Raw genomic sequence first — 27,945 nt, 5'->3', positions numbered from 1 at the left:
TCTAATTTGCTCATCGTGTCGATTAATTAATTAAACAAATAAATACAAAAATGTCAATTGTCAAAATAGTGCAAAATCGAGAGATATTTAGTTTTGAATCAAATGAGAAATAATTACTTTTTTTGAAATAAGTACTACGATTTTTCAATGAAAAAGTTTTGGAGACATTAGCATAATGCAATTCGTAGTGTATATGTTGATGGTGGGCGTGTATCTTACGAGAGTGCAGTCGGAACACCGGATAGTCACCGAAGCCGAACACTACGCTCTGAACGACGAGGGATGGATTATACCAGTAGTACGATAAGGGTTTCCTGTTTTATGCGTCCTTCATTTATAATTGCACCTAACACAACAATTTTATATGAAAAAAAATATATATAAACTCTTTCTTTGTTCTCGTAAACCAGCGCCTTAAATGCCAATGTCTTTTCTATTATACAAAATTCGTTTGCCTTTCAGGAGGGCTCCCGCTACCAGTTAAAGGATACCAGTGACGTAATAAACCTCCTAGAACAGGATACTAGATGGAACAGAATTGTAGAGATTTACCAACAGCTGGTAACAAAGCAGCGTGCGCTAAAGAAGATGTGGAAGCTTATTCGTACAGAATTAGACATTGCAAAGTATTTGGGTAGTGATGCACATTGTCAAGAATCAGTGCCACTGTATCAAATAGATTGGTACACAACACAATTTTCAATTTCTCAAGGAGTAGCCTGGGAAGAATATGAGCTCGATAAAATGAGTTATGATGGAAAGGCTCGGATCCCAGATTGCAAGAAGTTGTCTTCACTTAGTTTCAGCATGGTTACCTATGACCACTTACTAGTAAGTATATAAGTAAGAATAGGTTTGTTTGTAATTTCTTTTTTATTTTTGTAATTACAGTATGTTCAAATTTACTTGATTTTTACATATTCGTATTTTTCATGTTTAATCAGTTGTGTATTATAGTATAATTTATTTTTCATTGCATATGCTGTGTACAATTGTAATTGGATAGCATTTGAAAAGAGTTGTGCTGATAATGTTATTTTAACTAAATGTGTTGTGTATGAGTTCGGGATGCAAATTATGGTTCGATTTTTATGAAGATCGATTCAAGTGAACGATTAGAGAGAGATTAGTATACGATTTAGAGTTTTTTTGTATTGATTCACTTCAATGTGATTTTCAATAGAAAGCCAAATTGAATGGTCTAGATCATATTCATAATCTAAACAATAGCCTCATTTTATTAATTTGTCATGGTCGGTCAGTAAACAGGTATTCGTATAATCTCAATGAAGTTAGATGAATTCGAGACAAAAACTATTTAACTTATCTGCTTTGTTTATGGTGCTAAACAAGTAATGAAGGATTATTTTAAAGCAGTATTTAGGGCATTTAAAATGAGTTCTCCATGCTTTTGTTCATAGCTGTCAAAATTATTATTTTTGAAAAGTTTGGATGTCAAAGATTTCTGTAAAATGTGAAAAAAATAATTATGTACGTTTGATTATAGCAATTATATAATATAAAAAATATGTTTTATATAAATATAAATACAAATTATGAAACATCAATCGATTCAAGTCCATATGATGCCATCTGAAGATCGATTCAGAGGCATGTGATCCATTACGATCCAAAAAATTGATTCAAAACAAACTTCGTACATCCCTATATCACACATGCACACAACAATGAAAGTTCTATGTATCAGTGCGGCTAAATTTTAGTTGTTTGAATATTTTCTTTTCATCTACATTATGATCATTAGAGACGAGTTTGAGAATTATTAAGATAAATCTGAGTTGAACTAGTGTATTCTTTTGAGAAATTAACTAAAAATACTTAACGTCGTTTTTAAAGCAATTAGCAAATTCTGATTGTACATTTTTTACAGCCAGGATATATCAAATTTTATTCCTGAACATTTGTTTACAAATAAAAAGAAAAACTAAAGGTCTATAATAACGGCGCAATCTAAGAACATACACAAAAATGGCTTATTGCATGTTAGCTACATGGTTACACTTCGATACCAAATTTCAATTAGTTTAGTTGAATAGTTTTCAAACTAGATTTGTTTTAGTGACAAGAGCAGATAAAATTCAAAAAGTAAATTTAAAAAAATCATAACTTTTATACTGTTGATTTTCGCGGAACTAATGTTTTTTTAAAAGGGTCGTTACAATGTCCTCTAACTAAAAAAAATTTTTGGAATACTGCAAAGGGGCCACACTGCATATTATATACTAAGATTAAATAATTCTTTAATTCCAGGGTATGCAGGCAAGGGAGCATCTAATATCTCATCTGGAGCCAGTAATTGCTGACCAAGTTAACCATTTTTTTCATATAAACATGGAAAAGTATGGTCACTGGCTAGCAACAGCACTTAAGCGAAATACGTCTTCTTGGCTGCATTACAATCTTGCTGCCATGTATTGGAGATATCAAGGAAATCCAAGTATGGCTATGGAATGTGCTAGAAGATCTGTGTTTCATGCTCCAAGGTAAGCAAGGTGCTTTTCTACTTACTACTCTTCTTACTATCTATGTTTAACACTATGTCTGGGCCCTATAGTTATCAATTCATTCCAAGCAGTCAGATATGGGTTTATTTATACTAGAGATTTATTGTTAACTGAAATATGTGCATTGATACATTTTTTTCTTTACAGAGATTTCAAGGACATTCCACTCTTAACCATGGGAACCATATTTCATAATTCAGGCTTTAGTACAGATGCACTTGTTGTCCTTGAAGCATCCATAGAGCACAACCTTGGACTTTGTTTGAATCATTATGTAATGGGTCATGCATATGCAGTCCAAGGCCAATTCAAACAGGCAGTGAAACATTACAACATGAGTTTGCTTATTAAGCCAGATTTCGAACATCCAGTATTGTACCGACATGCTGTGCATTGCATTGTGAAACTTTTGGATCATTTGAATGCTGCTTTGGCGTGAGTATACTAGATAAAGTTATTAAAGTTTTGTTTTTGCGAATTATAGCGCATTGAAATAATATTGGGTGTGTTAATGGATGATATATGAGTTTTCATCGTCTCAACTAACACCAATTATATTCTTGGTTAAAATACCTTTATGCCAAACGGGCCATTATTATGTAAAGTGACGTCACATATACTATAATGTTGTCATTTCTTTCGAATTCCTTATTTCTGAGTTTCGACTTTCGATTCTGTTTACAAATTTTTAGAAATACCCTATTATTAGTACAATTTATTTCTGCTAAGCGATTTTATGAATATATAAAATCTTGTTATATAAACTTTACTTGTTGCGAATTAAAATAAACATTCCATTTTTCATAATATGACCCATCTGAAGAACAGAGTCTGATGTGGTTATACAGCGAAAATATGATAAATACATAATTTCGTTATTTAAAATAAGGCCTATCTATAAGGTCTTTTCATAATGTTTATATCTTATTTCGTTTCGGACATATAAAATCGAACACCGGTCGATCTGATATCCATAGAGAAGAACAACGAAATGTACAATGTTCTAAGAATAAGCAGTCTTGCACATAGGCCTTTGTTTTATGGATGAGTCGATATTAAGGCTCCGGAAAAACTTTATTATGTTCCCTGCGGAAAATGCTCTTGATTGATACCTTTGTAAAAGATTCTAGTATTTCCATAATAGGAACATGAATATTTATTTGTCTGAAACCAAATGAAAACCAAAATTCATACTGTAATGGGTGTGGTTCAAATTATATAACAACAAATGATATATTTTTGTTCAAAAGAATGCTTAAGGAATAAAATTAGTTTATGGTATATGAAGACATTTGACATGTTCTTGCTTGATATGAAATAACTTTGGGTATTATAAACATTTTAGATATACCATTCATTGATTACCTATAATGTTCTTTATTGCACCAAATAAGTACAACAGAAATATTATATTAACAGAAAGTGAGCAAAGGTGGACTTATCTCTAAAAGAGATCTCTTCCAAACAACCCAGGGCAGTGAGAGCTAAGTTTATAAGTGGGCAATAGCGTGTAAGAGAGAGCGCGGAAGAAATAAAATAAAGTACATAAAAAAAATACCATTACTTACATAAGTATTATAATTAATCATAATAAATATCACCAATATGTAAATAGTGTAATATATACACATAGGTACATATCTACATAAATAAGTATGTAAAAACTAATACCACACGATGATTACTAAGAGAGTTCAGTCAGAAAGTGCGCTTTCAACCTTTTCTTGAAAGAAGCGATAGACGGGCTAGACTGGATATGTAAAGGGAGTCTGTTCCACAGCTGCGTTGCACGAAAAGACTTCTTCTCGTTAAAAAAGAAATTTGTTTTACAGTTAGGACGAACGAGCATCTTAGTGATACACGGACGCCTTGAACTTGATCTATAGTGTATTAATACAATCCCACCGTTAAATTTAGGTGCGATGACGAGCGCAGTGAGGGGTATTTGGGTTCTGCCTACTACACCGTTATATATACTACATACCAAGACCGTAACCGTATCAGAACATGCAAAAAATATTCGTTATATAAATTATTATGAAACAGCGCCTACAAGATCGTTCGTTCATCGACCAACACAGTAGCATAGTGGGTATAGACATTTTTCGAAGGTCGTAGGTCATAAGGTCGTGTCTAATACGTTCATAGTATCAATCAATCCCGTTCAGGGTATGGTCCGGGGTGTGCCCAGACTTTTAGACTATAAAGCACATGGAATAGATTCTTATAGAATTGATACTTCACGTAGTTGAGAAGTTCTGTAATTCATCAATACATTTTTTTTATTAACTGTCTTCGTACATTCAATACATTAACTGCCTTCGTGGCTAAACGGTTACCATCCTGGTCTGCCACGCAGTGCTCCCGGGTTCGATTCCCGAGCCGTGAGAAATATTTGTATGGCCTACATTTATTTCTCATGTGAGTTTGGGTGTAATTTGTGATTGCCTATGTGTGCGTCCATGGCACCGTGTGTGTGTGTGCGTTATATTATTATTTTATTAGACACTATTTTCGCTATCAAGCTATGATTGCTATTTTATTCACTTAGGCGTATTAACTATTTATTAAACCATGGACCAATAATTTAATGGCGGCACTTCACAAGACAACTTGTGTTCGCTACTGGGTGTTTGTTGTTCTTGGAAAAATTGGAAAAATATTTCGCGCACAGACGCATATACAGAAACTGACAAATACGACCGTCTACGCATGGAGCCAAATGAGCAGTTAAAATAATGAATATGACCACAGTGTAGACGGTTTACTTGCGTATTTGCCTATTTGGCTCCTCTGAAGTGCGCCGAGAAACCGATCAGCGCGCGGTAAAGCAAGTTTGGTATTTGCTTCTTCACAATCTGTTTATACTTTAAAAAATAAAGTCAGAGATCACATTTTAATACTGCAAAATACACGTGCAAGAAATTTTATTTGTGTAACGCAACCGAGAAACATAAAATACATGAAGACAGAGTGAACTATTTGACAACGCTGTAGGCAATATGGCAATTTTATTTTTCTAAATTATATATATCTTATTTATGTTGCACTTATTTTAATTCGCGTCCACATTTTTTATTTTCTTGTTCATTTTATTTGTTATTTTATTTTTAAATCGGCCACTTTGAAAATTTCCACTGAAAACCAGCGTTGTGGCTCTGCAGTATTTGCTGAGTTGGGCCTTTTTAGTGCAATACACTTTAAGCATAAAATAATAATATTATTCTTATATTAGGCGTATTTCCACCGGCGAGGCGAGACGAGACTAGGCGAGACGATTTTTAAAACTTGTATGGCAAAATATCAATATTTCCTAGCGCATCTTCGGTGGAAATGGTCGGGATTGACGAGGATGGGCGAGACGAGATTTGGAATATTTGTTGATGTAACATTGAACCGCATTGCTGCCTACATAGAGCATTATACTGTTTAAAGGAAATACGATTTCTTTATTAACTCTGCTACAGAAACACGATTCACGATGTCTCGTACGATATCGCGCGTGCTCGCGATGGTTAATAATGTCAATCGATTGTGGGATACAGTCGCGTGCATTAAAATGTCAACGTTCACACATTTTCGAGATTACGTAAATATTAGATATGTCAAAAAATTTACCTTGTACGGTTTTCAAAAATATGGAATCACGACACCATTTTAAAAATAATAGTATACTTTTATTTCATAGAGAAATAAACAAACTGCAGTCAATGAAAAATATATATTATAGTCCTGCCCACGTAGTATGGCTACGTATGTTAGTCGCGACACGCGCGATAAAATTGGAATAAGCCACGCTATTGGCTGTCTCGATCAGATCTAATTTAGATAGCCAATAGCGCGCGCTTATTTCAATTTTATCGCGCGTGTCGCGACTATCATGCGTAGCCATGCTACGGGGGCAGGTGTCATACATGTATTCATATCATTTTCGTAAATATTTGTACAATGCATATCATATATTTATAAATGCATTAAAATGACACGATTTTAGGACTGTGATTTTATCATAATTATGTAACTACTTTTAAAACATTGCATCGTTTTCGAAAACGTATATACACATTATAGTTGCATGTAAACATACCAGCGCCAGTTGTAAATTTTTTATGTGTATTTTGCTAGTTCGTAATACTTACCCTGGGATAAAAGACTATATAATAAAAAGTTATTTTCAAAAAAGTTATTTTTATTTATTTATTTATCCTAGAGGGTACAAACAGCTTATATTACAACGTGATTATTTCTTTTTACAGTATCTTCACCTGATTCTTCTTTTGTTAACATATTTAATAATACGAATTTGCGGGACATGGTACTTTAGCCACATCCATAACCCCAGCGCGAGCTCGCGAGTGCTAACGCGAGACCGCGATGGCAATTTTCGGTGGAAATAGGTCGGCGAGATTTCAATTCTCGCCTCGCCACGTCTCGTCTCGCCTCGCCAGTGGAAAAGCACTTTGAATGTATTTTCTTTCTTTCTTGCTGCATTTGTCGAATAGGCAAACAAGCCAAATGCTTTGCCACACATGCTATCTACAGATGGTGATTGTTTGCCAAATATGTCAAATACGCAAATACAAATAGTCATGTGAAGTCCCACCATAAGTAGTGTCTAAAATCTCCATACATGTAGTATCGTAACTCAGAAAAAGTTTAAAATTCCGACTTATATCTAGATGGCGCTGATCAATAGCCTGGAAGTAGTTATATTATGTAAATGACTGTGGATATCAACTAATTCCTCTTTAATATGAAATACAAGTATTTAGTTTTTTTTTCTAATATTATTCTTCTTTTAACTGTTATGGCCCCATCGAAGTAATCGATGATTACGCCAATGTCTAGTTGAACACACGCGTTTTTACTCAAAAATTGACCCGTGAATTCCGACAGTATTCACTGAGAGGAGAATCTACAAACCTACTACCTACACAGACTATTACAGAAACATATATTATTCAAATATTGACTGAGTTGAAATTATTTTTTTAATAGGAAATGAAACTATTTTACCGGATTTAATCGCGTATATTTGTGTTTTTTAAACAAAGTAACGTTTCGGGCCCTTTACAGGTCCCACGGTCACGGTTAGAGTAGCCTTGATAAATTGCAGCTCGTCAATGTAAAACAAATTACTTTGACTGATTACGCTGATTTGTATCGCGATTAGCAGTCGTCTTCAGTTATTTGGTCCATGGTTAAACTAAATAATGTACTATATACATACATATGTATAATCACGCCAGTGTCCTATCGGGGTAGGCAGGTCTTTTAAATTTTTATATTTTTTTTAAAGGTGTATGAAAACTCAGCTGCGTTCTAGAGACACCATGTGGCTCCAGAACGAGTCAAGTATTAAAAGTGACATTGAAATTAGTTATGCCTTTTATATGCAGTTATCATTGACCTATAATTATAATATTTTTATGAATATATTTTTTTACTAAGTTAAAAGAGAAAAATACAATGAAAGTTTTTATATAAAACACGTGGTATGTATTTATAACATAAATAAACTACTTAATCTAATTTATCTTAATATCAAATGTATATTTTAACTGTTCTTTTTATCAGAAAACCTAAAATATGTTTAAACACATTTATGTACGAATTTAGAATTTGTTGCTTGTGCCTTTCTTTCTTCCGAAGGAAGTATAGGAAAGTAATAGTATATAATCTACGCTAAAAATCTAAATAATATGTAATCTACGCCCATATCCAGTATTTTCCGGCTACGTAATTATTTATGATCGATAAATAGAGAAATGAGCCATGAGCATTCATTATTTGTTGTTATATCTATCATTACACACCCTACTGAAATATATATATAAAAATTACCAGTAGATTTATTTTTCCAGGCTGATTGAAAAGTTTTCCAAGGAAGTATCAGCTTATTGTGAACTAGAAGGGGTTTGGTTTAGAACTCAAGCTGCATTTCTTAAGGTGCTAAGTACCACTTCTCACGTTGGTAATGGTTTTATTCATTATTCCATCTAATCATTGCATGCTAATACTTTCGGCTGCCCCTGAACAAAACCTAGTAATCATTTTTTTAACGGAGTCCTACTTCCTGAGTAATTAGTCACCAAATTGCAGTGAAAAAAGCCACATCAAAACCTACAATTTACTAGAGGTTTAGAAACCTTAAAACCTAGTAAGGCACATCTAGTCCGCTTCGTGACCAGTCCAAAACCTAGTAAGTCACTTTGTCCAATTCAAAACATAGCAAGTATTTGAAACTTGCTAGGTTTTAAAGTGGTTAAGGCGCCTTACTGGACATTTGAATTGGTAAATGGTGCGCGGGATATGTGATGCGGCGGAGGACCTCAAGCTGTTTTACAAGATAATGAATATATACAGAGTGAAAAAAATCAATTAGACATGAAGATTGCTAATTGTACTTAAAGGAAACATTCTTTTATTTTTTTAAAAATGAATTACTGTATTTACAGTAGACATGAGCGCCGATAATAGACCAACCGGCGGCGGCGCGCCGACAAAAAAGTGCCGGCGGCGGCGTTTCGGCGGCGCGAGTGCGACCCTAAAACGAATTTGTATATCGGTGTTTGTTTTTACAAAAACCGTTTTACAAATACTATTTCAAAGGAAAAAATAAAATAACGTATTTTCTATAGTAATCAATTTTTTATCAGTTCGATCAGGCGCCCCGATCCCACGCACACGCACGCTTCCATATTGTGTATGCGTAGTGAAAATGGCGACGTCAGAAATTGACAAATTAATTTTTTAAACAAAACATCTTTAAATATAATGCTTTGCTTAAGTAGCGAAAATTGCCTACATAGCATTGTGTAATAGCAACATACCTATTTATAATTACATTGACTTTTATATAATAATCACATTTAATTCAATTTATAATTTGGTTATATTGTTAACATAGTTAAAGCAAATCTAAAAGAATATTATTATTTATTATGTTTATCTTCCGTATTTATTTAGTTTCGAAATTATTATTTCTTTAATTTATACAACATGAAAATGGCGTCAGCTAGCTGGTTATCGTATCCGCGGAATCTTCTAGGTTATAGCTGAAAATCAGCGGTTTGCTCCTGAGTAAACACCATAGATATGTAAATACCGACGCTGAGCTATGGCCTTTTTGCGCTGCTACAGAACACATACATAACTGGGTGTTCGGCAGTGCTGCGACTCTGCTATTTTTTTTTCCTTTTTGTTATTGTATTACATATTTTTCTGTTATGTATCCGTAGATCCAAATAAACGTTTTATCTATCTATCTATCTATAAAGTCACTAACTTTTGTCACCTACCTATGTCACCTCTGCTGAGGCCGGACGACACGCTGGCCTATACTGCAGATGACAAGGCAAATCTTTTTGCCTCACTCTTTGCAAAGAGTTCGCATCTGGATCTAATCTTACCTCAGGCTGGCTGCACTATAGCGCCAATTCACATACACCAAAAAGAGGTACTTAGAACTCTGCGGAATCTAGACGTGAATAAAGCTAGCGGGCCAGATGGATTTCCAGTGCTAGTCCTATGTAACTGTGCGCCTGAGTTGTCCTCTTGTTCTCACACGCCTACGCATGTACCGCGTCTCACTTGAGACTGGTGTAGTTTTTAAGTCGTGGAAGCTTGCAAACGTGCAACCTGTGCCGAAAATGGGGAGCAGAGCTGACTCTGTCAACTATACACCTGTCTCAGTCACTTCCACACTCTGCAAGACTATGGAACGTGTACTCAACAACCGTCTCCTATCGTACCTTGAAGACATCGACCTCCTCAGTGATCGCCAGTACGGATTCCGACGAGGGCGACCTGCTGGGGATTTCTTGTGTATGCCTATCACATACGGAGCGAGGCTATAGAAAAGCAAGGCGAAGCACTTGCAGTGTCTTTGGATATTTCTAAAGCCTTTTACAGGGTCTGGCACGCAAACCTTTTAAGTAAGCTTCCGTCTTATGGGCTTCCCACTGACCTTTGCAATTGGATCTCGGATTTTTTGAGCGAACGTCCGATTCGAGTGGTCTTAGAAGGCTACTCTTCCGAACATATGGCGATAGATTCCTCAGGGTTCCGTACTGTCTGCAACTCTCTTTCTGCTGCATATCAATCATATGTTAATTCTAGGTAGGTACCTTTGCGTATGCTGATGATAACACAGTTGTAGATAGGTACTTGACCAATACAAGGGTCAGTGGAGAGGAAATCTAGTCTAATCGAGAGTCCATAGTTAGCCGTTTGGATTTGACACTCCAAGCAGTCTCCGATTGGGGCGATGCCAAATTTAACGTTACCAAAACGCAGGCGTGTTTATTCTCCCTTTGACCTGACTCCGACTTTTTGTACCTATCCATACCGATAGCCGAATGTCTCCAGCTACTTGGAATGTACCTATCGTCTAATTCGTACTTCGGCAGATACATTGAATCCATGGCCAAACGTGCAGCAATGAAGCTTGGGATCCTTTCCAGGGTGAGGCGTTACTTCACAGGGGACAAGCACCATATCTTTCTACGTTTGTTTTGATTATAGTGACCCTCCCTACCCTTAGGGCACACGAGTAGGACATTATAACCTGTGCGCGCACAGGAACCTTACAAGTTCAGGTTATGACCCCAGATCACCTGGTGTACAGGGTTCTCACACACCTCTGTCACTTGACTTCATCCGGTTCTTCGAGAGACTAGTGCCTCGGGTGTGCACGCTCACTTCCCGTTGCGCATTGCACAACTAGCAGTTGCACACCGCTAAGCCGTCGATTCTGAGTCCACTTACCAAATCTCCTTATTGGTGACGGAGCTGTAAGGCACGCTCACTTCCCGGCGCCGAAATACGACGTCTCTCCAGTTCCCAACAACCTAAGCGGCTGGAGGGACCGGAGGATATCTAGCTAATCCTCTACTAGCTCTCCGGGCGAGTGCCGGAGATGCCAGTCGCAGTGTCCTTCGACAATGTCCGGACATAGCTTCCAACTTCAAGGGCAAATCACGTGTCCCGCACGTCTCCTCGCATACAGGCCCTCAACTAGACCGCTACTAAGACGCGCTAGCTGCTCACGAGACAGACGCCCCGGACACATGCAAATCCGGGACATATAAACATGTCCGTCTCTGCAGCTAACCACAGACCCCAGCGAGTCCATATCCAAGTCCGGGCCCGCCAGAGACGCCCGCAAAGGCGTGTCACTGGTGGAGGGCTTGGCCCGGACGCCCGCTGTACCCTGGTCTTGCCGTCGAGCCCATAGTCTCTCCGGAAAACCCTATCTCTCGGGTCGGTAGATAGGGACAGTTGCTTCATCTGTACTAAGCACTAGTCCGGTCGTGCATGGAGTACTGTTGCCACCTTTAGGATGGCTCTGTTACATACGAACTGGCCACTTTTGATTCAATTGACAATTGTGACAAGAAGATTATAGGTGGCTCGGAATTAGTGGAGGCGAAGCTGCAGAGCGTTGTACACCGCCGTAAAGTTGCCAGCTTATCGGTGTTTTACAGGATATATCACGGAGAGTGTGCGATGGAATTACACGATTTAATTCCGATTTCCCCTTTCCATCACCGGGGGACTAGGCGTAGACTTGTGTTCCACGTCTATGTTGTGGATATTCCAAAGATTCGCACGAAGCGTTGCGCTTCCACATCTATATGGTGAACGGCTATGGTTTGGAATTCCCTGCCTGCAGACTTGTTCCCTGAACGTTATAACTTGGGCCTTTTCATGGCGTAAGTGAATAGGCATTCATCCATCGTCACTTTCCATCAGGTGAGATGGAGGTTAAATGCGAACTTACATTTTATACAAGAAAAGTTTTATCTTAGAAAAGTAATTTTCTGGCGTCGCATTTTCACATGCACAATACGGAAGCGTGCGCGTGCGTACGATCGGAACGCCTGATAGAACTCAACGGCGCGCCGATTGCATTTGTCGGCGGCGGCGGCGCGAGGAAAAACGGCGCTCATGTCTGATTTACAGATTAGTTAAGAAGTTTGCCTGAGCCGGAAATAGACTCAATTAAAAATTCTAAAACAAACACTTTCTATTTTATTGTAGTAATCCGCAGGATCAATGATAAGGATAAAATCTCTCCAATGAACATTAGTCGTACAGTAAAGATATCCATGAAAAAATTTTAGAATATACATAACAACAGTAATTTTATTAACGTTACCTTATCTAAACTGTTTATTTTAAAAAAGTAAAAACACGACATATTTTTTTTATTAAACATTCTACCGGACAAGGATCTAAATAACGTATTTTATCATGCTTGTATTTCGAGTAATAATAGCAGAAAATCCATTGTTTAGTTTAATGATAACTTCAATATTTGGATAGGTATAAACGAGACAATCAGATGGCCTGCAATATCTCCGGACCTTAAGCATATATGTACATTTATATTATTATATTTTTTTAATTTTTATATATATGTATGTATATATAATTATACATCATAAAAATTATGTACAAAAAGTGTTATGAGATTGTACAAGAGTTAAAGTTAAGGTACAAAATGTTATTGTTAGCCACCATGACATTTTGCAGACATGCTACATGAAGTGAATTTTAAAAGACTAATTTTGTATGGAAGAAAATTAGTCCCAATTCGAGTACGTAAGAGTATATAAAATGTAAGACCTAGTATCGATCGGATCGGTAAAACTGCCGGAAAGGCTAGTAGCTGTACAATTTATATGAAGTTATACGCATTACATCGGACCCAGTAAGAATGCCAAGCTCGGCATTGTTGCCGGAGCGTTTGTCACTGCGGACCGCCGACAGAACGCCCAGACCGGAGTGATGTGAATGACGACGAAAAAAGTCCCAATAAATCATCAAAAGACGATGTTATTAATTAAAGAAATTTGAATCGTCACTTCTCAGTTGGCCCATTAAATATCTTTCTCGTAAAATAGGATGTAGCGAATGTTTTCTTTGTACTCTATTAAGCCTTCTAAGATACCACCACAATTTCGTCGTCTATCGTGTGCAGTAGTCTGAATTCGACTGAGGTGAGGGCTTTAGTCTCCGGGTTTCTTGCGAGATCCGGCTTAATGTGAACACCTAGTTCGAGTGCCGGGAAAAAGTAGTGGGAACTAGGCCTAAGAAAATTATAATCCTGTATGATGGTAACTCTATTGAAACTGAAAATCTTAGTCGTTTTATTAATTTAATTAGTCAAACAAAATCAAATTTTATTCCAATTTTCTCGTGCAATAACTATAACCAAATACCTAACAAATGCCTCATACTGCGTTTTGATTCTGGCTGTTACAGTAACTTTACTTTTCTATTTATCTTACCTACACATAAATATTCGAAGTTAGTAAGGGGTATAAAATATGTAATATTCTTATTCAAATACTTTATTTCGGACTATTTATCTATATGGGTTAGTATAACAAAGTAAAAAACTTACACACTAATGTTAGTAATTACAACTTATAAATATGTATGTACTGGGTTTCGTGTATACAAGAAGTTTGGTCCAAGTTCAAGAAATGAATCCTGGAATAAAATTCACGATGCCGTTACCGCTGCGACGCACTCAGCGCATCAAGGATGCCGCTCTCTGGCATGATGGCTGCAAATCCATCTACATGAGCATCTGCGAACATCCTGACGTTGGCGAATGGCGGCAGCCGCAACAGCATCCTGTATATACAAGGTGTCTCAAAAGAAATTTTATATTTGTTTAGCTTACTGCGTGAACGCAGCGTATCTGAGGGGTGCGGGGGTTATGTCAATCGGTAGCTTGGCTCTTGGGAATTCAGTCGCTATGGAGCGTTTCTCGGGAGCAGACCGCGCGTTGTGCGTGCGAGAGTTTTACAAGAACGGTGATTCGGCAACTGTCGCGCGTAGAAAATTCTGCAGTATTCGAGGTTTTCGCCACTTAAATGATGCGCCAAGCCTTCCTCTCATTCGACATTGGGTTAAAAAGTTTGAAGAGACTGGAACAACGCTGGATAAATCAAAATCCAGGCGACCTAGGTCATCAAGAACGGTAGAAAACGTGGAGAGTGTTAATCAGTCTGTTCGTGACAACCCGAACCTTTCAATTCGGAAGCGCGCGAGTGCTTTAAATGTGCATAGATCATCATTACATCGCATTATGCACAAAGATCTAAAGCTGCACCCCTACAAAATTCAATTGGTGCAAGAATTAAAGCCCCAAGATGCCAGTCAGAGGCTTAATTTCGTAAATCAGGTGATTGAGCGATTTTCAACGTTTACCAACATTTTGTTTTCGGATGAAGCTCATTTTCATCTTAATGGCCACGTAAATAAGCAAAACTGCCGCTACTGGAGTTCAACGAATCCGAAACGCAAACATCAGAAACCCCTACACTCGCCTAAAGTGACCGTATGGGCTGCCACGTCGGCGCGAGGAATTATCGGCCCTTACTTTTTTGAAGACGAAATGGGGCGTGCAGTTACAGTGAATTCAGAGCGTTATGTGGAGATGTTAGAAAACTTCTTGGTACCTGAACTGCAAAACTTTCCTGGCTATAACCAAAGAACATGGTTTCAACAGGACGGAGCAACTTCACACACGTCTAATATGTCTCTGCCACGTGTTCGTGAAATTTTCTCAGGAAAATTATCTCCCGGAGAGGTGACATAAATTGGCCTCCACGTAGCCCAGATTTAACCCCTATGGACTTTTTCCTATGGGGTTATCTTAAATCTAAAGTTTACGCCAATAAACCGACTTCACTGGCGCATTTGAAAGAAAATATCCGTCACGAAATGGCAGCCATCCCTGACTCCACCTGTCGAGCAGTCATAAGTAATTTTACTGTTCGATTAAATGAGTGCCAACAACGCGAGGGTTTACATTTAGACGATATTATTTTTAAGAAATAAATTCCCAAAAAGTGTATTTCAACAATAAATAAACATATTTTCTATATACCGCTTCCTTTTTTTTAATCAATCCACTAAATATAAAATTTCTTTTGAGACACCCTGTATTATTGTACACGACTCTTAGACAGCTGAGAGCTTTTTGTGTGTAGTTGACCTATAGGCTGCAGGTGTAAAAGTTATAAGTTGTAATCATTTTTGTGCATCGAGTATGTAACCAGAAATAGAGACGAAATAAGGGACATACATTCTCATATCATGATATATCACTTACAAATACCAACTCTCGTTTGCACTGAAATCACAAATTAGAAAACTAATATTTCATCACTTTTCATCGGTAATTAAATATTAAATATGTAATTTTGCAATTTTCTTCCATTATAGCAAAGCTCAGGTTAACTGGTCGATTTGAAATGATACAATTGACGACACCCATTGACGACCACCGTCAATTATTTCGAATTCGGACTGGCCAATCGGAGCGCAGTTGTCACAGTAATGATATGGCAGAATAGTTTTCAAACAAATTAAAAGACATTTCATCTCTATTTCTGGTTATATAGTCGATGTTTTTATGACATCAATATATTCGTTGACTGGTTTCCTACCTACCTAATACTATTACTTTTTTACATTAAAATTGTTCAAGGGCTGCGTGTTTTTTGGCTAGCAGCCACAAAAAGTACTTACTAGGATTGCTCTGGGGCAGCCGCTTTATTGCTTATAATATAATTAACATGCGTTGCGTAGATCTCGGTGGCATACCCACCTAGATCTAGGTTTAGGCAGAGATTGAATTTTAATAAATTTTATTTTTCACTCTTTGATAACTCCTCAGTTACTCATCTAGTGCTAACCTGTAAAATATGCAGTATGACATTTAGTGGATAAAACTATCATCTGTGTTTAACATTTTTAAGCGAGTAATTGTAAATAGTAGTCTAATAATAACGATATTATATCCACTTTAAATTGCTTCCTTAGCCGCACAGTTACCATGCTGGTCTGCCACGCAGTGGCCTTAGGTTCGATTCCCGGGCCGGGAGAAATATTTGTATGACCTACATTTATTTCTCTCGTGAGTTTGGGTATAATTTGTGATTGTCTAGGTATATGTCCACGGCAACCGCGATACAGGGTTTCCTTAGTGCGCAGCTATGAGTGTGTGCATTATTATGTTTATTTTAAACTCTCGCCTCTCCCAAGGCCTAAAAGACTAATTTTGAATTTTTAAATGGGAGAGGCGGTATTTCCCTGCTATGGCACAGTCGGCCGGGGTCAGGGACTCAGGTCCAAGAATCGGCGAACAATACGTGCCGTATCGAGCAGGTAGTAGTACGATTATTATTATTATTATTATTATTATTATTATTATTTTGAAGATTTTTCTTGAACTCGACTCAGGTCGGATATTCGGAAACCGGTACGGGCCTAAGCCACGTATTCTGGCCCTGTATTCTCGTTCTCCGTCAGACATCCGTACGAAACAATTACTGTCATAAATAATCTCAGTACAGAGTACTAAAAAACCGACCTCAAAAGTACGTGGAATTACGTCTATTTGCTAAGTTTTATTACAATATCCCCTAGTTCGCCACTATACGGGACTTTACACAGGAGATAATAAAAATCGGTTCTCACTACTCAAAGTATATCGAGAGAGAAAAACGCCTTGTATTGGAGAATAGCAAAGCTAACCATTAAAAAATTGCTCCTTAAATAAAATTTAGGCGCTATTTATAAAAATGAATGTTCATGCGTAATCAGCCGCCCTCAGAGGTGGATGATTTTCTTCAAAATAAAATGGGACCACTGTGGAAGTACCCTCTTTCCAACAAAAAAAGAATCATGAAAATCAGTTCACAAATACCGGAGTTATCGCCGTAGCATACATACAAAAAAAAACATGCCGTCGAATTGAGAACCTTCTCCTTTTTTTTGAAGTCGGTTAAAAAGACGCATGATGCGAATGAAGCTTCATACTTGATATTGTCTCTTCTGGTTTGGACGAGTATTATTTATTTGACTGTAATTGTTTCGGACGGATATCGGACGAAAAACGAGAGTAGACCCCCAGTTGTGTTATTCTGATGGAATGAGAATGAGTGGTGATTTTATGTGGAGTTTGGGCGCGTTCTCACTATGTCGTCACGTTTTATTATCGTTGGACGACTGTCGTGGCTAGTCTGTTCCCATATCACGACTACCTGTCGTGGACGATTTTTTATCGTTGAACGACTGTCGTGACTAGCTGTTCCCACTAGATCGTGACGACAATTTATCGTTTCACGACAGCCTCTTTGCCCATCTCTGGCTACGACCCAATGCTACTGCAGAGGGCGCGGGGTACGAGAAGGGCGGGCAGGGAGTAGAATACGTGCGGACAGCGATAAATAAAACGTGACGACAATGGGAGCTGCGACAATCTGTCGTCACGTTTTTATCGTGACGTTTTTTTATCGTCCGACGACTGTCGTTCTAGCTGTTCCCACTGTGACGACAGTTTGTCGTTGTAACGATAAAAAATCGTGAACGACAGTTAATCGTGTCGTGCTGTATGTGAACAACTTTTAAATATACAAGCCACGACACTGTAAATTGCACGACAATCTGTCGTCACGACATAGTGGGAACGCGCCCTAAGTTGTATCAGGTGTATTTTGGAGTGAGGTCATGTTAAAGAAGCGGCCGACTATCGAGCAAGTTGCTAATGCAATTGACTTTTGTAGAGGTATGTATGTACGTTTTAGATTCCAGATCTATCATTTGTACTATGAAGAGTTTTCGGTATGATAACAGTTGACGACATTATCATTATAATAATTATTATTATCTATTTTAAACTCTGGGCTTATTATTATTGTTATAGAGTTGCCTACGTAAACAATCAGTGATTTATTAATTTTACTTTATTCTAAATCAATTAAGTTTTGTTACAGTTTCCGATTACAGATCATTTGAGGATAACGTCAAAAAGATGTCTCGCCTTCTAAAAGTAGACATCAATCCTATTAAAATGACTGGTGAAAGATTAAATTTTATAAAACATTTGCTGGAACATACGAAGTATGAAGGATCTGCAAACGGTGTCCATGCTCTAAAAGCCATATATCACTGGAAAAATGTGGTTGATCATATTCATAAACTTGAAGGTCGAGCTTCGGAATTTGTCGTCCGTTCTGATGAACTGAAAAATAATTATACTACTCCTACTCCTACTATTGTTATAAATCTTAACCAGAGTGAGTATATATATATATATGTATGTATATTTAACTGAGTATATATTTTACATTTTTACCTCTCCCAAGGCCTAAAAGATGTAAAATTGATTTTTAAATAGAAGAGGCGGTATTCCTAGTATTGGCACAAATTATTATTATCATATGTTTTAAAGTCCTGCAGGTTAGGTTGTCTGTATATAGTGAAAGACCACCCAGTGGCATTAAATATTGTCTTTTTTTATAATATTAAGTGACGGGACGAACAAGTCGTGCGCCTGATTGTAAGCTTCACGCCTGTCCATAACAGTTGCAGTGCCACTCAGAGCTTTAAATCGGAAAGATCTGAGGGGCACTGCCACTGCGCCCGTCACCCTGACACATAAGTTGACAAGTCCCATGTGCCTGTAATTTCACCAGCACTCTAACCCTTTTTAACCGGAACATAGTAGGTAATGCTGACATTAATGCTTGGCGGCAGAAATAGATAAGGTGGCAGTACTACCCTGGACGAACTCTTTCACAAGGAGATCTACTGCTGTCTTTCGAGCTCAGTGTTGCCATTTGAACTACTGTTTCTACTATAGTACAGTATTGCCAATTCAACAAGTGCTCTACTCGGTTGGAGTGCGATATGTTGTCTTATGTTGTTATTCGGTTTACTATCATAATTAGACAATTTTATGCTACGTTCTGCAGTAACACTTGGAACTTATACGAATCCATTAATGTTCAAGCGGAGATTTATGACTTTTGCATACGACTGCAACACGTAAGGTAATGTGAGTGATTAGAGAAACCTGTCTATATCGCTCACAGCGAGCGAAACTTCGTAAATACTAAAATTACCGAAAAACTTTAATTACCGAAAATAATCTAATATCTGCTTTTTTAATACTATGGTTTCAGTGGCCCAAGAAACAGAAAAATTCATGCACCCTCATGAGAGGAAGAGAGAATCTCATAAAAAAAAGAAAGAATTAGAAGAAAAAAAGAAAAAATCTCAAGAAAAAAAGAAGGAAGCTCGCGATAAAAAGGAACAATCTAGTCAACCCAAAAATGAGCTCATTGAGTTTGCAATTGGTGAACATTTGTAAGTATTGTATTCTGTTCGCTTGCGAATTGTCTTACACACATTAATTGCTTGCGAAGGTATTGGCTGCTGTAAAACGTAAAGGGCCCAGCCATTTTGTAATAAAGTATACTCTGACCTCGAATCCGAGAGATTTTTTGTAAACAAAGAAATGTCAGATATGTCAATGCCAAAGTGACAGGTCAGGGATGCAAAACAAATTTTGACGAAGGATCGATATGGTAGTTATGGAGCATAGTTGTGCTTGTGCGGTAGGTACCTAAATATCAATTTAAGTGCTGATTTCTATGACCAAACCGACACTCGTAAAGTAAAAAATAATAATATAAACACAACAACATTGTTGAACTTAACAATAACTGATAATAACAGACAACAACAAGGTAACAACTAAAACTAGTAACAAAAACTTCATTGCACTCGCGCAGCGAAAAAGGATGTGCATTCGAATTCGGAAACGAAGAGACGAATGAAAGTGGCGAACAGCTGTCAAAACCAAAAATTGTTTCGAACTTCTACTCTTTGCTTCGATGATACCATTGTCGTAAAATATTTTTTACTTATATTTCTTTCTTTTTATATCTTTGTAAAAAAAACTTCGTAAAATTAAATACATCACAACCAATTAAATTTACTATGGATTTTAGCTACAAAACAAACCCTAACTTGTGGTTTTGAACAAATTGAGTAAACTTCTATGCGAAAGGAATATTTTTGGTGTAGTAGCCCTATGTTTACAAAAAATCTCTTGGAGTCTAGGTAAGACTTTAGTAATATACTAGCCTTGTATGCAGAAATACTAGTGAACTTGTTCCTCTCATGTGGCTGTTCTTTATTACAGTATCAGTGGCAATTATAATGCGTATCGCTTAAGTAATTAGATAATTTTGCTTTAAAGGAATATGACCAATTTAGCTGAGCTCTTAAACCAACTAGTTTATTGTGATACGCTCGTTGGCGCTAATTGCGGACTCTATCAGAAATTCACTTCTACATGCATGTAGATGTATATGTAAATTTAAAAAAATATTGTTGTCTATGATCTTAATAATTTAGTCCTGGGAGGTATTTTAGGTTAGTATTTTACAAACAACCATGTACATATTAAGTTGTTAAGACCACAGAACATTAAATACAGTAGAAGTGCTTAGTTTGCGTGGCACGTGCGCCAACAGTACGCGAAGTTCCACATACTTAACCTCAGTCCGTGATTTTCGCGTTGTACATATGGTCGTGTCAATTATCTCGCGCAAAACCTCAAAAGTCCTAGAGAAATGCCTTATTTTGCTACTTTGGAGTGCAACAATGGTAGTAGCACTTGTAATATTTATGGTGGTGTTTCATAACATTGTTAAGTCTTAAATATTATATTTTATTTTAATAAATTTTCAATTTTCTGTTTATCATTCACAATTCGCGACACGTGTATATGAACTCCTTTTTATGAGACCGTTTTACACTGCGTCTTAAACATTTACTTGTCACTCTAGAACTTTTATTCTCCAACTGTTGATAGTGCCACGAGCAGGAGTCATTGTGATTCGTTACCTTAATTTGCAGATACATTTTGCCAACGAACGCAGACCAACATTCCAAATACTTCGACATCGACGAAAACTGGCCAACAAACAGTTTCTGCAAAGACATAGCATCTCAGCTACCAGAAGATATGGAGGCTATCTACCCTGTGTTTTTGCCATTCGAAAATAAGGGATTAAGGTACATGACTTTACTTAACATTAGTTATAGATCAGCTGGAAGAGACGAGATGAAATAATTTTGTTATTCAATAAGCAGAAGATCCTCAATGAATACCTATTGTATAGGACAACTTCTCTTACAATACTTTATAGCTTTGTCTGTGGTATCAGTACTGCATTAAAGGTACTCGTATTTATACCATTTAGGTAGTTCTAGCGACACAGAGCTGCGTTGCTTTAAAGCTTGCAATGAAATATAGTCTTTATTTTCTACATATTTAAATTACATTCTTTGAACGAAAAAATAAAAAGAAGATGCAGTAAGAAACGCCGCGTGCATTTTATGCTACGTAATTTAATAGTGCTTATTCACTAGTAACACAAGTATAAATTTCCTTGAATGTAAAATAATAAAAGAGTAATTCACGTGGTTTTGTTATTTTTAATTCGATGAAAAATATTCACTTTATTTAGTAGAATGGAGTTTTTACCTCAAAGCGTTGTTACCTCTAATGTTCGTGCCATGCAGCCCGACGTCCCTCAGCCTGCCTTCCAATTAAATATTCCTTATTGTTGAGAAACATGGCGGCACAAGCTGCCGACGATAGAATGCGCACGTAGCCTACGTGCGGTTTTTCTCTTTTGTTGTATTGCATTCAAAGAAATGTGTTCTTTACTATGTACATACAAGATACGTTCTATATCGACTCTGGAAAGGTAATACCGTCTAACGTACATATGGAAAATGTTACAGGAGTACGGTTTAAATTACATTTTTTAAGAAAAAAAATCTTAACTCAAATTTTATTTGTTATACGGAAAACTAGAAAGTTTCAGCTTTTCCACATAACAAATAAAATTAGACTTATGATCTTTTTGTCTTGAAAAAAATTCTTTAAATCGCTCCCCATTATTTTCCAAATGCACGTTAGGCGTTTTATTTTTTCAACGTCGATATTATATTATAATTTAGTGTGCGCGGCGCTGCTTGCTGCATTTTCTTTGTCATTTTTGTTTGAAGAAATGTAACCTTACCATGGAGAACATAAAGTTTTTTTTATGATACCAAACTGACAGGACAAACAAGTCGTGGACCTGGTTTAAATGCAGTATCGCATCGCTATTCAAATCTGAAGCGACCATTAGTCGGTCACGGTACTACAGACGGCCGGACTGTCTTAGTGACACGCGTTCATGCGATCTTTCTATTATGCCCTAACCGACTCCATATAAATAATTGCTACGTTAACTTAGTCTTGAGTGGTGCATTGACTTTGACTCTCATGAAGTTCAATCCGCTGTCAACCTCTGACACTTTGGTTTCGGTATTAGATGCCACGTCGTACCTATATACGAGTAAAATATATATGAAAAAAATCATCCTAGGTCTTATGGTTCTTGTTGTAAGACTATAATTACAGCATATACTATTATAGCGTTACAATAATATGCATAAGGCCGTATATTATTTTTGCTGTATGTTCCCCTTTAAATAATAAATACTATTGTACAATGCTTGCTTTAGTTAGCACATTTGAATTATTTTACAAATGACACGTCGTTTGTCTAACTTATGTTAAGTATTTTAAATAGAAAACCACCGCGAGACTCGGACATATTAACTAAACTAAGAGTGTGTTCCCATTATGTCGTGACGACAGGTAGTCGTGCAGTTTAAAGTGGCGTGACTTGTATATTTTAATGAATTTGTTCACACATAGTATAAAAACAGTACAGAGTATTAAAAAAACCAACCTCAAATGCCATTAATCCCCTAGTTTACTACCCTTGGAGGTGGAATATTTTCTTCAAATTTAAATGGGATCACATCTGAGGTACCCTCTTTCCAAATAATCATCAAAATCGGTTCACAAATTAGAGTTATCGCCTAACTTACGGATAAAAAAAAATACAATCGAATTGAGAACCTCCTCCTTTTTTTGAACTCGGTTAAATACACAATTAACTGTCGTTCACGGCATTTTTATCGTGCCGGTTCGTCGTCACTATCACTTATTTTATGGAGAATGTTATTCACTTCACCGAAGTCGATTCCTCGAATATCCCCCTGCTTGCCGTTTTGGTTGGTTTGTTTAATTTCTGGCAGCTGCACTGTTGGTATGGATATTCTGAAAAGAGTTGTATTTGCTACTCTGAAGTTAGCATCATTTATGGTTTCAGACAACTTGGCAAATAAAAGACTTCTAATGCTGTATTCTATGACAAATTCTGAATAACTTTCTCTCGTAGTTTCTAGTTCCATAGCCAGACAGTCTTCTGTTCTGGGGTCTCCAAAGTGTTGAGACAACAATTGCTTCAGCTCATCCCACGATTTAGTCTGATCCCGCTCTCCGACTGGTAATTGTCTAAAATCCCCTTCGAATAATGGGATTATTTTCACCATTTCCATGGGTACCCGATTAATACCAGTCATTATCAAAAATTAAATAATTTAGCGTGAATGGATAGAATGAACAAAAACTACCTAATTCTAGAAATGTGCTTACGAAATTTGATCGCTTGACACAATAGTGTTTAAATAAAATGTGATTATATAAACACGTAATTATATTACAAGAGTGGATAATAAAGGAAAGCTTCAAAGGACAGTGAAAGATTTACTCACAGGTACGCTGCTACTCCCATTGGCTCTTGTCTGGATTACTTGTCAGGAACTCTGTTTGGCTCTGGCTTGACCCTCGTACTTATTAAATTTGTTTGTTCGGTGATTCCCGTCGTACGCACGATGCTCGACGTGTTTGTGCCCGAATTTACTACGGATCGGGGCACAGAAGGATCTACGGGAATCCTAACATTTATGATCCTAACGGCTGCGCCAAATAAGTGACTGGACAGAAGATTCGTTTAAAAAAAAATTAATCAAACTGACAGAGTGACTGCTTAGTTCTAATAATAGACAATAATCAATCTTAAAACTAATTTACAGAGTTTATATATTATTTTATTCATTTGTCAGCATGCGAGCAACTGGCACAGTTAGGCGTGCTGACAAAACGGAAGGAGCCACGTTTATTAACCTTAACTCACGCGCCCTAACGGATAACTCACGTATTTAAGTCGAGTTTAGCGCTCGACATGTTTCGAACCAGTCCGTGGTCCTTAATCATGAGATTTCGCGGCATTGACTCGACGGAAACTGCGTAAACTATCCTCGTTTGCTTCATTCTTATTAAAGTCATACGCAGGATTAAACACTAAAGTAATAAAGTTACTTTGTGAAGTATCATCCACACTACCCACTATCTTAGTTCCTAATTAATTGGTACCTAAATAATTAATTAAGGATCACGGACTGCTTAGAAATATGTCGAACAAAAATTCGACTTAAATATGTGAGTTATCCGTTAGTTTGGTTATTATGTTAAATTTTTATAGTGTTGCCATCTCTGAGATCCCGGGTTTGAACCCGGTCGGGCAGTGTAGAAAACAAATTTTTGTATATCATCTCGGGTCCGGGTGTTTGTGGTACCGTCTTTGTCCTGTTTCCATAAACAAGTGCTTTAGTTACCTACCTACTGTGCGAACAGAATTACGTATGTATGTGATGTTGTCTAACATTTCGACCCCTCCCACGTAAAGTAACGTATGTCGAAATTGCCAAGTTTACAGGGGAGCGTTTTAAAGTTCTGAATTCACTGAAATAAGCATAACACGCGACTTTAGCGTTCCTCAGCTTGGCAGTTTCGACATACGATATTTTACGTAGGAGAGGTTGATTTATGTAATGTTTTTGTTTGATTTTTATTGTAGAATTATACATTTTTTCATCGTTATATGTTTGTGTTGCAAACCGAATAGTGGCGTAACAATAGAGTGGAGGATTGGCAAAATGTCAAGGGCATACAACACGACCTTCAGCAAATCAATAAGCACCATGTCTACTGCACGGTGTTAATAATAACCTGTTTACGTCATGGATCTATCAGACTTTATTGTTAGTAACAGTCCAGTAATGGAGTCACCACATTTATCGACACGGATTCGCATTAAGCCGGTCAGAAAAATCTTTATGTCCATGTAATAAGAGCGAAAATGACGTTGCGCGTTTCGTGTCGGCGATCCGAGTGGAAGCGAAACGCTCAACGTCTTTTTCGCTCTTATAGCAAGAACGCAAAGGTTTTTCTGACCGGCTTTTTCGTGTGAATACATGTGGTGAGTCCCTAATAGTACTAATTTTTTTTTAAGTTTGTTGATTATCATCTTTGACCACCATGATATTCAATTATTTTTCAGACTTTGACAGAATCAAAAGAGGGAATCCTTGTGATTCAGATTTTTGAGAATTGTGCTAGTGGCAGAATCTTATTCCACCGTGGACAGTAAAAGACCATTATAACTTTGAAATGGCGGGGCATCGACTTAATCTACATATATTTGCGACTAAATATCGACTTTTTACCCGACTAGTCAAATTTTACTTACAGTAGCAGGTACATGTAAGATGCAATGTAAGATGAACTAGCATGACGACGTGTTAAGTATTAGTCAAGAAACCACTTAAATTTGCCAGGGTCGTCACATTATTATTACGCCATTGTAGTACAAAGTTACGTCTTATTTACTATGATAAAATATTCTCTTTGACTCATTTATAGTAAAAATGTAATATTTCAGACTGAACAAACTACTGACTGACAAGATCGGTGTACCGGCGACCATTGAACACGAGCTACCGTGGCATCCACCACAGTGCCCGCAAGATAAGGATGCTGATAAGTACACACAAAAGAAATATCAACGGTATGATATTATTATTTTTTTATAATCATCATTACTTCACTTCAGATTCCGAGGCAGAGGGAAGGATTACAGAAAAAGCTAATATATGACAGGCGGCTATATTGTTTAACAGCATATTTTTCAGTCAACATCGGGATAGAAAATTAAGATTTGGAAAAGGACGGCAGAGTAGGCACTGCCGTCCGTGTCACAAACAACGTAATTGAAATTTTTAGCGAAATTGAGTTATTAACATATCTGGAATCAGCGAAACGAGATCTACAACACCCCTAAAAGCGGTTTTTTAATATCTTCTTTAGTTTCAGTTTTATTGTTAAGACTGCGCCGAGGCAGCAATACGTAATTACGTTTTAATTAAAACGTATTGAAAAATAATTGCGTTCGTTTGCTCCCTTGTTGTATAGTTACATCGAGTATATAACCAGAAATAGAGACGAAATGTCATTTAATTTGTTTGAAAACTATTCTGCCAAATCATTACGGTGACAATTGCGCTCCGATTGGCCAGCCCGAATTCGAAACAATTGACGGGTGTCGTCAATTTTTTCACTTCAAATCAACCAGCCCCCATTGTTAGAGATACTATTATCTTTATTACAATAAATACAGAATGTTTTTGGAATATACGGAGACATACACATGTCAGCTGTTGGCGCTGTACTATTTCAGCTTTCTAATTTGTGATTTCAGCGCAAACGTGAGTTGATATCGCCATCCCCGGAGAACAAAATAATAATCGCAGGAAAGTGATATTTCAGGAAAATTAAAAAACATGTATTCATTGATAAGTTCTTAAATACTGAACGTAGGTAGATTAATAGTTGGCTTTAAGGAAAGAATATTTTTTGTGCATTCTATATTATAAATGAAACAGCCGTAAGTTAAGCCAAAATGGAGATATTTCAATAATAAATAATTAGTCAAAATCAATCATCATGTTGGATTTATATTGTGGATTATCATCTTATTCTCGTTGTGTCTGAGCCGAAAACAAGTATTTTTGTAGTTGACTTATCAATTTATTCTATGAGTTGCAATAGTACAAGTGGCGAAGATAATAATTATATATCATCTTATTCTCGTAGACATAGTAAGATATTTTTTTGGAAAGGTCTTCTATTTTGCTGTTACAATGAAACCATGATATGATAATCAACTTTTGCTTTATTTTGCTTCATTATACGAAGAGCCCGAATAGTTTGAAACGGTAATAAAATATGATAACTGCGTGTATCGTTATTTCGCGGAATTATTTTTACGAGAACATAATACTATTGTCATTTGTCATATTAAGAAACGTCACTCATTTAGTTTAATATTATCGTATAACCTTATTCTTGTGCACTTAGGTATGGGTAGAAAATTTGAATAATATTGTACTATTTTGTTGTTCCGTAAGTAATTGCTTAAAAATCACGAAAAAAATTTAAAAGATGTGTTGGTACCTAAAAATCTTAAATATGATATAACATTAAAACTGTGATACTGGCAGTTATCTTTTTGTTCTCCGGGGATGGCGATATTTAAAAGTGATATAAGGCCCATTTGCCTGATGAGTTGCCAAGGATGGATGGCCCTTATTTCGTCTCTATTTCTGGTTATATATACTCTGCGATACATCGAGTATGTATTATATATACTCGATGTGTCGTTATTACCAAAGCTTTAGTTATGAAATTAATGCGTAAGATATTTAACGATTCCCTCTATAAATCAGACTCTTTACAAACACAATTCTTGTAGTTTCCTCGACAGAAAGAAAATCCGAATTTATCTCTAAA

The 27,945-nt window shown here is 36.8% G+C and overlaps 1 protein-coding gene across 1 annotated transcript in view; it reads left to right on the top strand.

Annotated features, from left to right (window-relative positions):
* Nucleotides 1-258: 258 nt before the first annotated feature.
* LOC113235399 overlaps nt 259-27,945 on the top strand; it is a 40,001-nt gene continuing 12,314 nt past the window's right edge. Inside the window, exons 1-9 of the mRNA XM_026471078.1 lie at nt 259-298; nt 463-831; nt 2,272-2,504; nt 2,673-2,960; nt 8,390-8,499; nt 18,329-18,631; nt 19,520-19,703; nt 21,264-21,422; nt 26,039-26,164. Coding sequence (XP_026326863.1) covers nt 589-831; nt 2,272-2,504; nt 2,673-2,960; nt 8,390-8,499; nt 18,329-18,631; nt 19,520-19,703; nt 21,264-21,422; nt 26,039-26,164 — 1,646 coding nt within the window. The 5' untranslated portion in view covers nt 259-298; nt 463-588. The remainder of the gene's footprint in view (nt 299-462; nt 832-2,271; nt 2,505-2,672; nt 2,961-8,389; nt 8,500-18,328; nt 18,632-19,519; nt 19,704-21,263; nt 21,423-26,038; nt 26,165-27,945) is intronic.

Source organism: Hyposmocoma kahamanoa, unplaced genomic scaffold (assembly GCF_003589595.1).
Source record: "Hyposmocoma kahamanoa isolate Upper Pololo Valley unplaced genomic scaffold, ASM358959v1 87, whole genome shotgun sequence".
In the NCBI taxonomy this organism is placed as follows: domain Eukaryota; kingdom Metazoa; phylum Arthropoda; class Insecta; order Lepidoptera; family Cosmopterigidae; genus Hyposmocoma; species Hyposmocoma kahamanoa.
The sequence above is the reverse complement of the archived record's forward strand: the minus strand, read 5'-3'. Positions and strand labels throughout refer to the sequence as shown.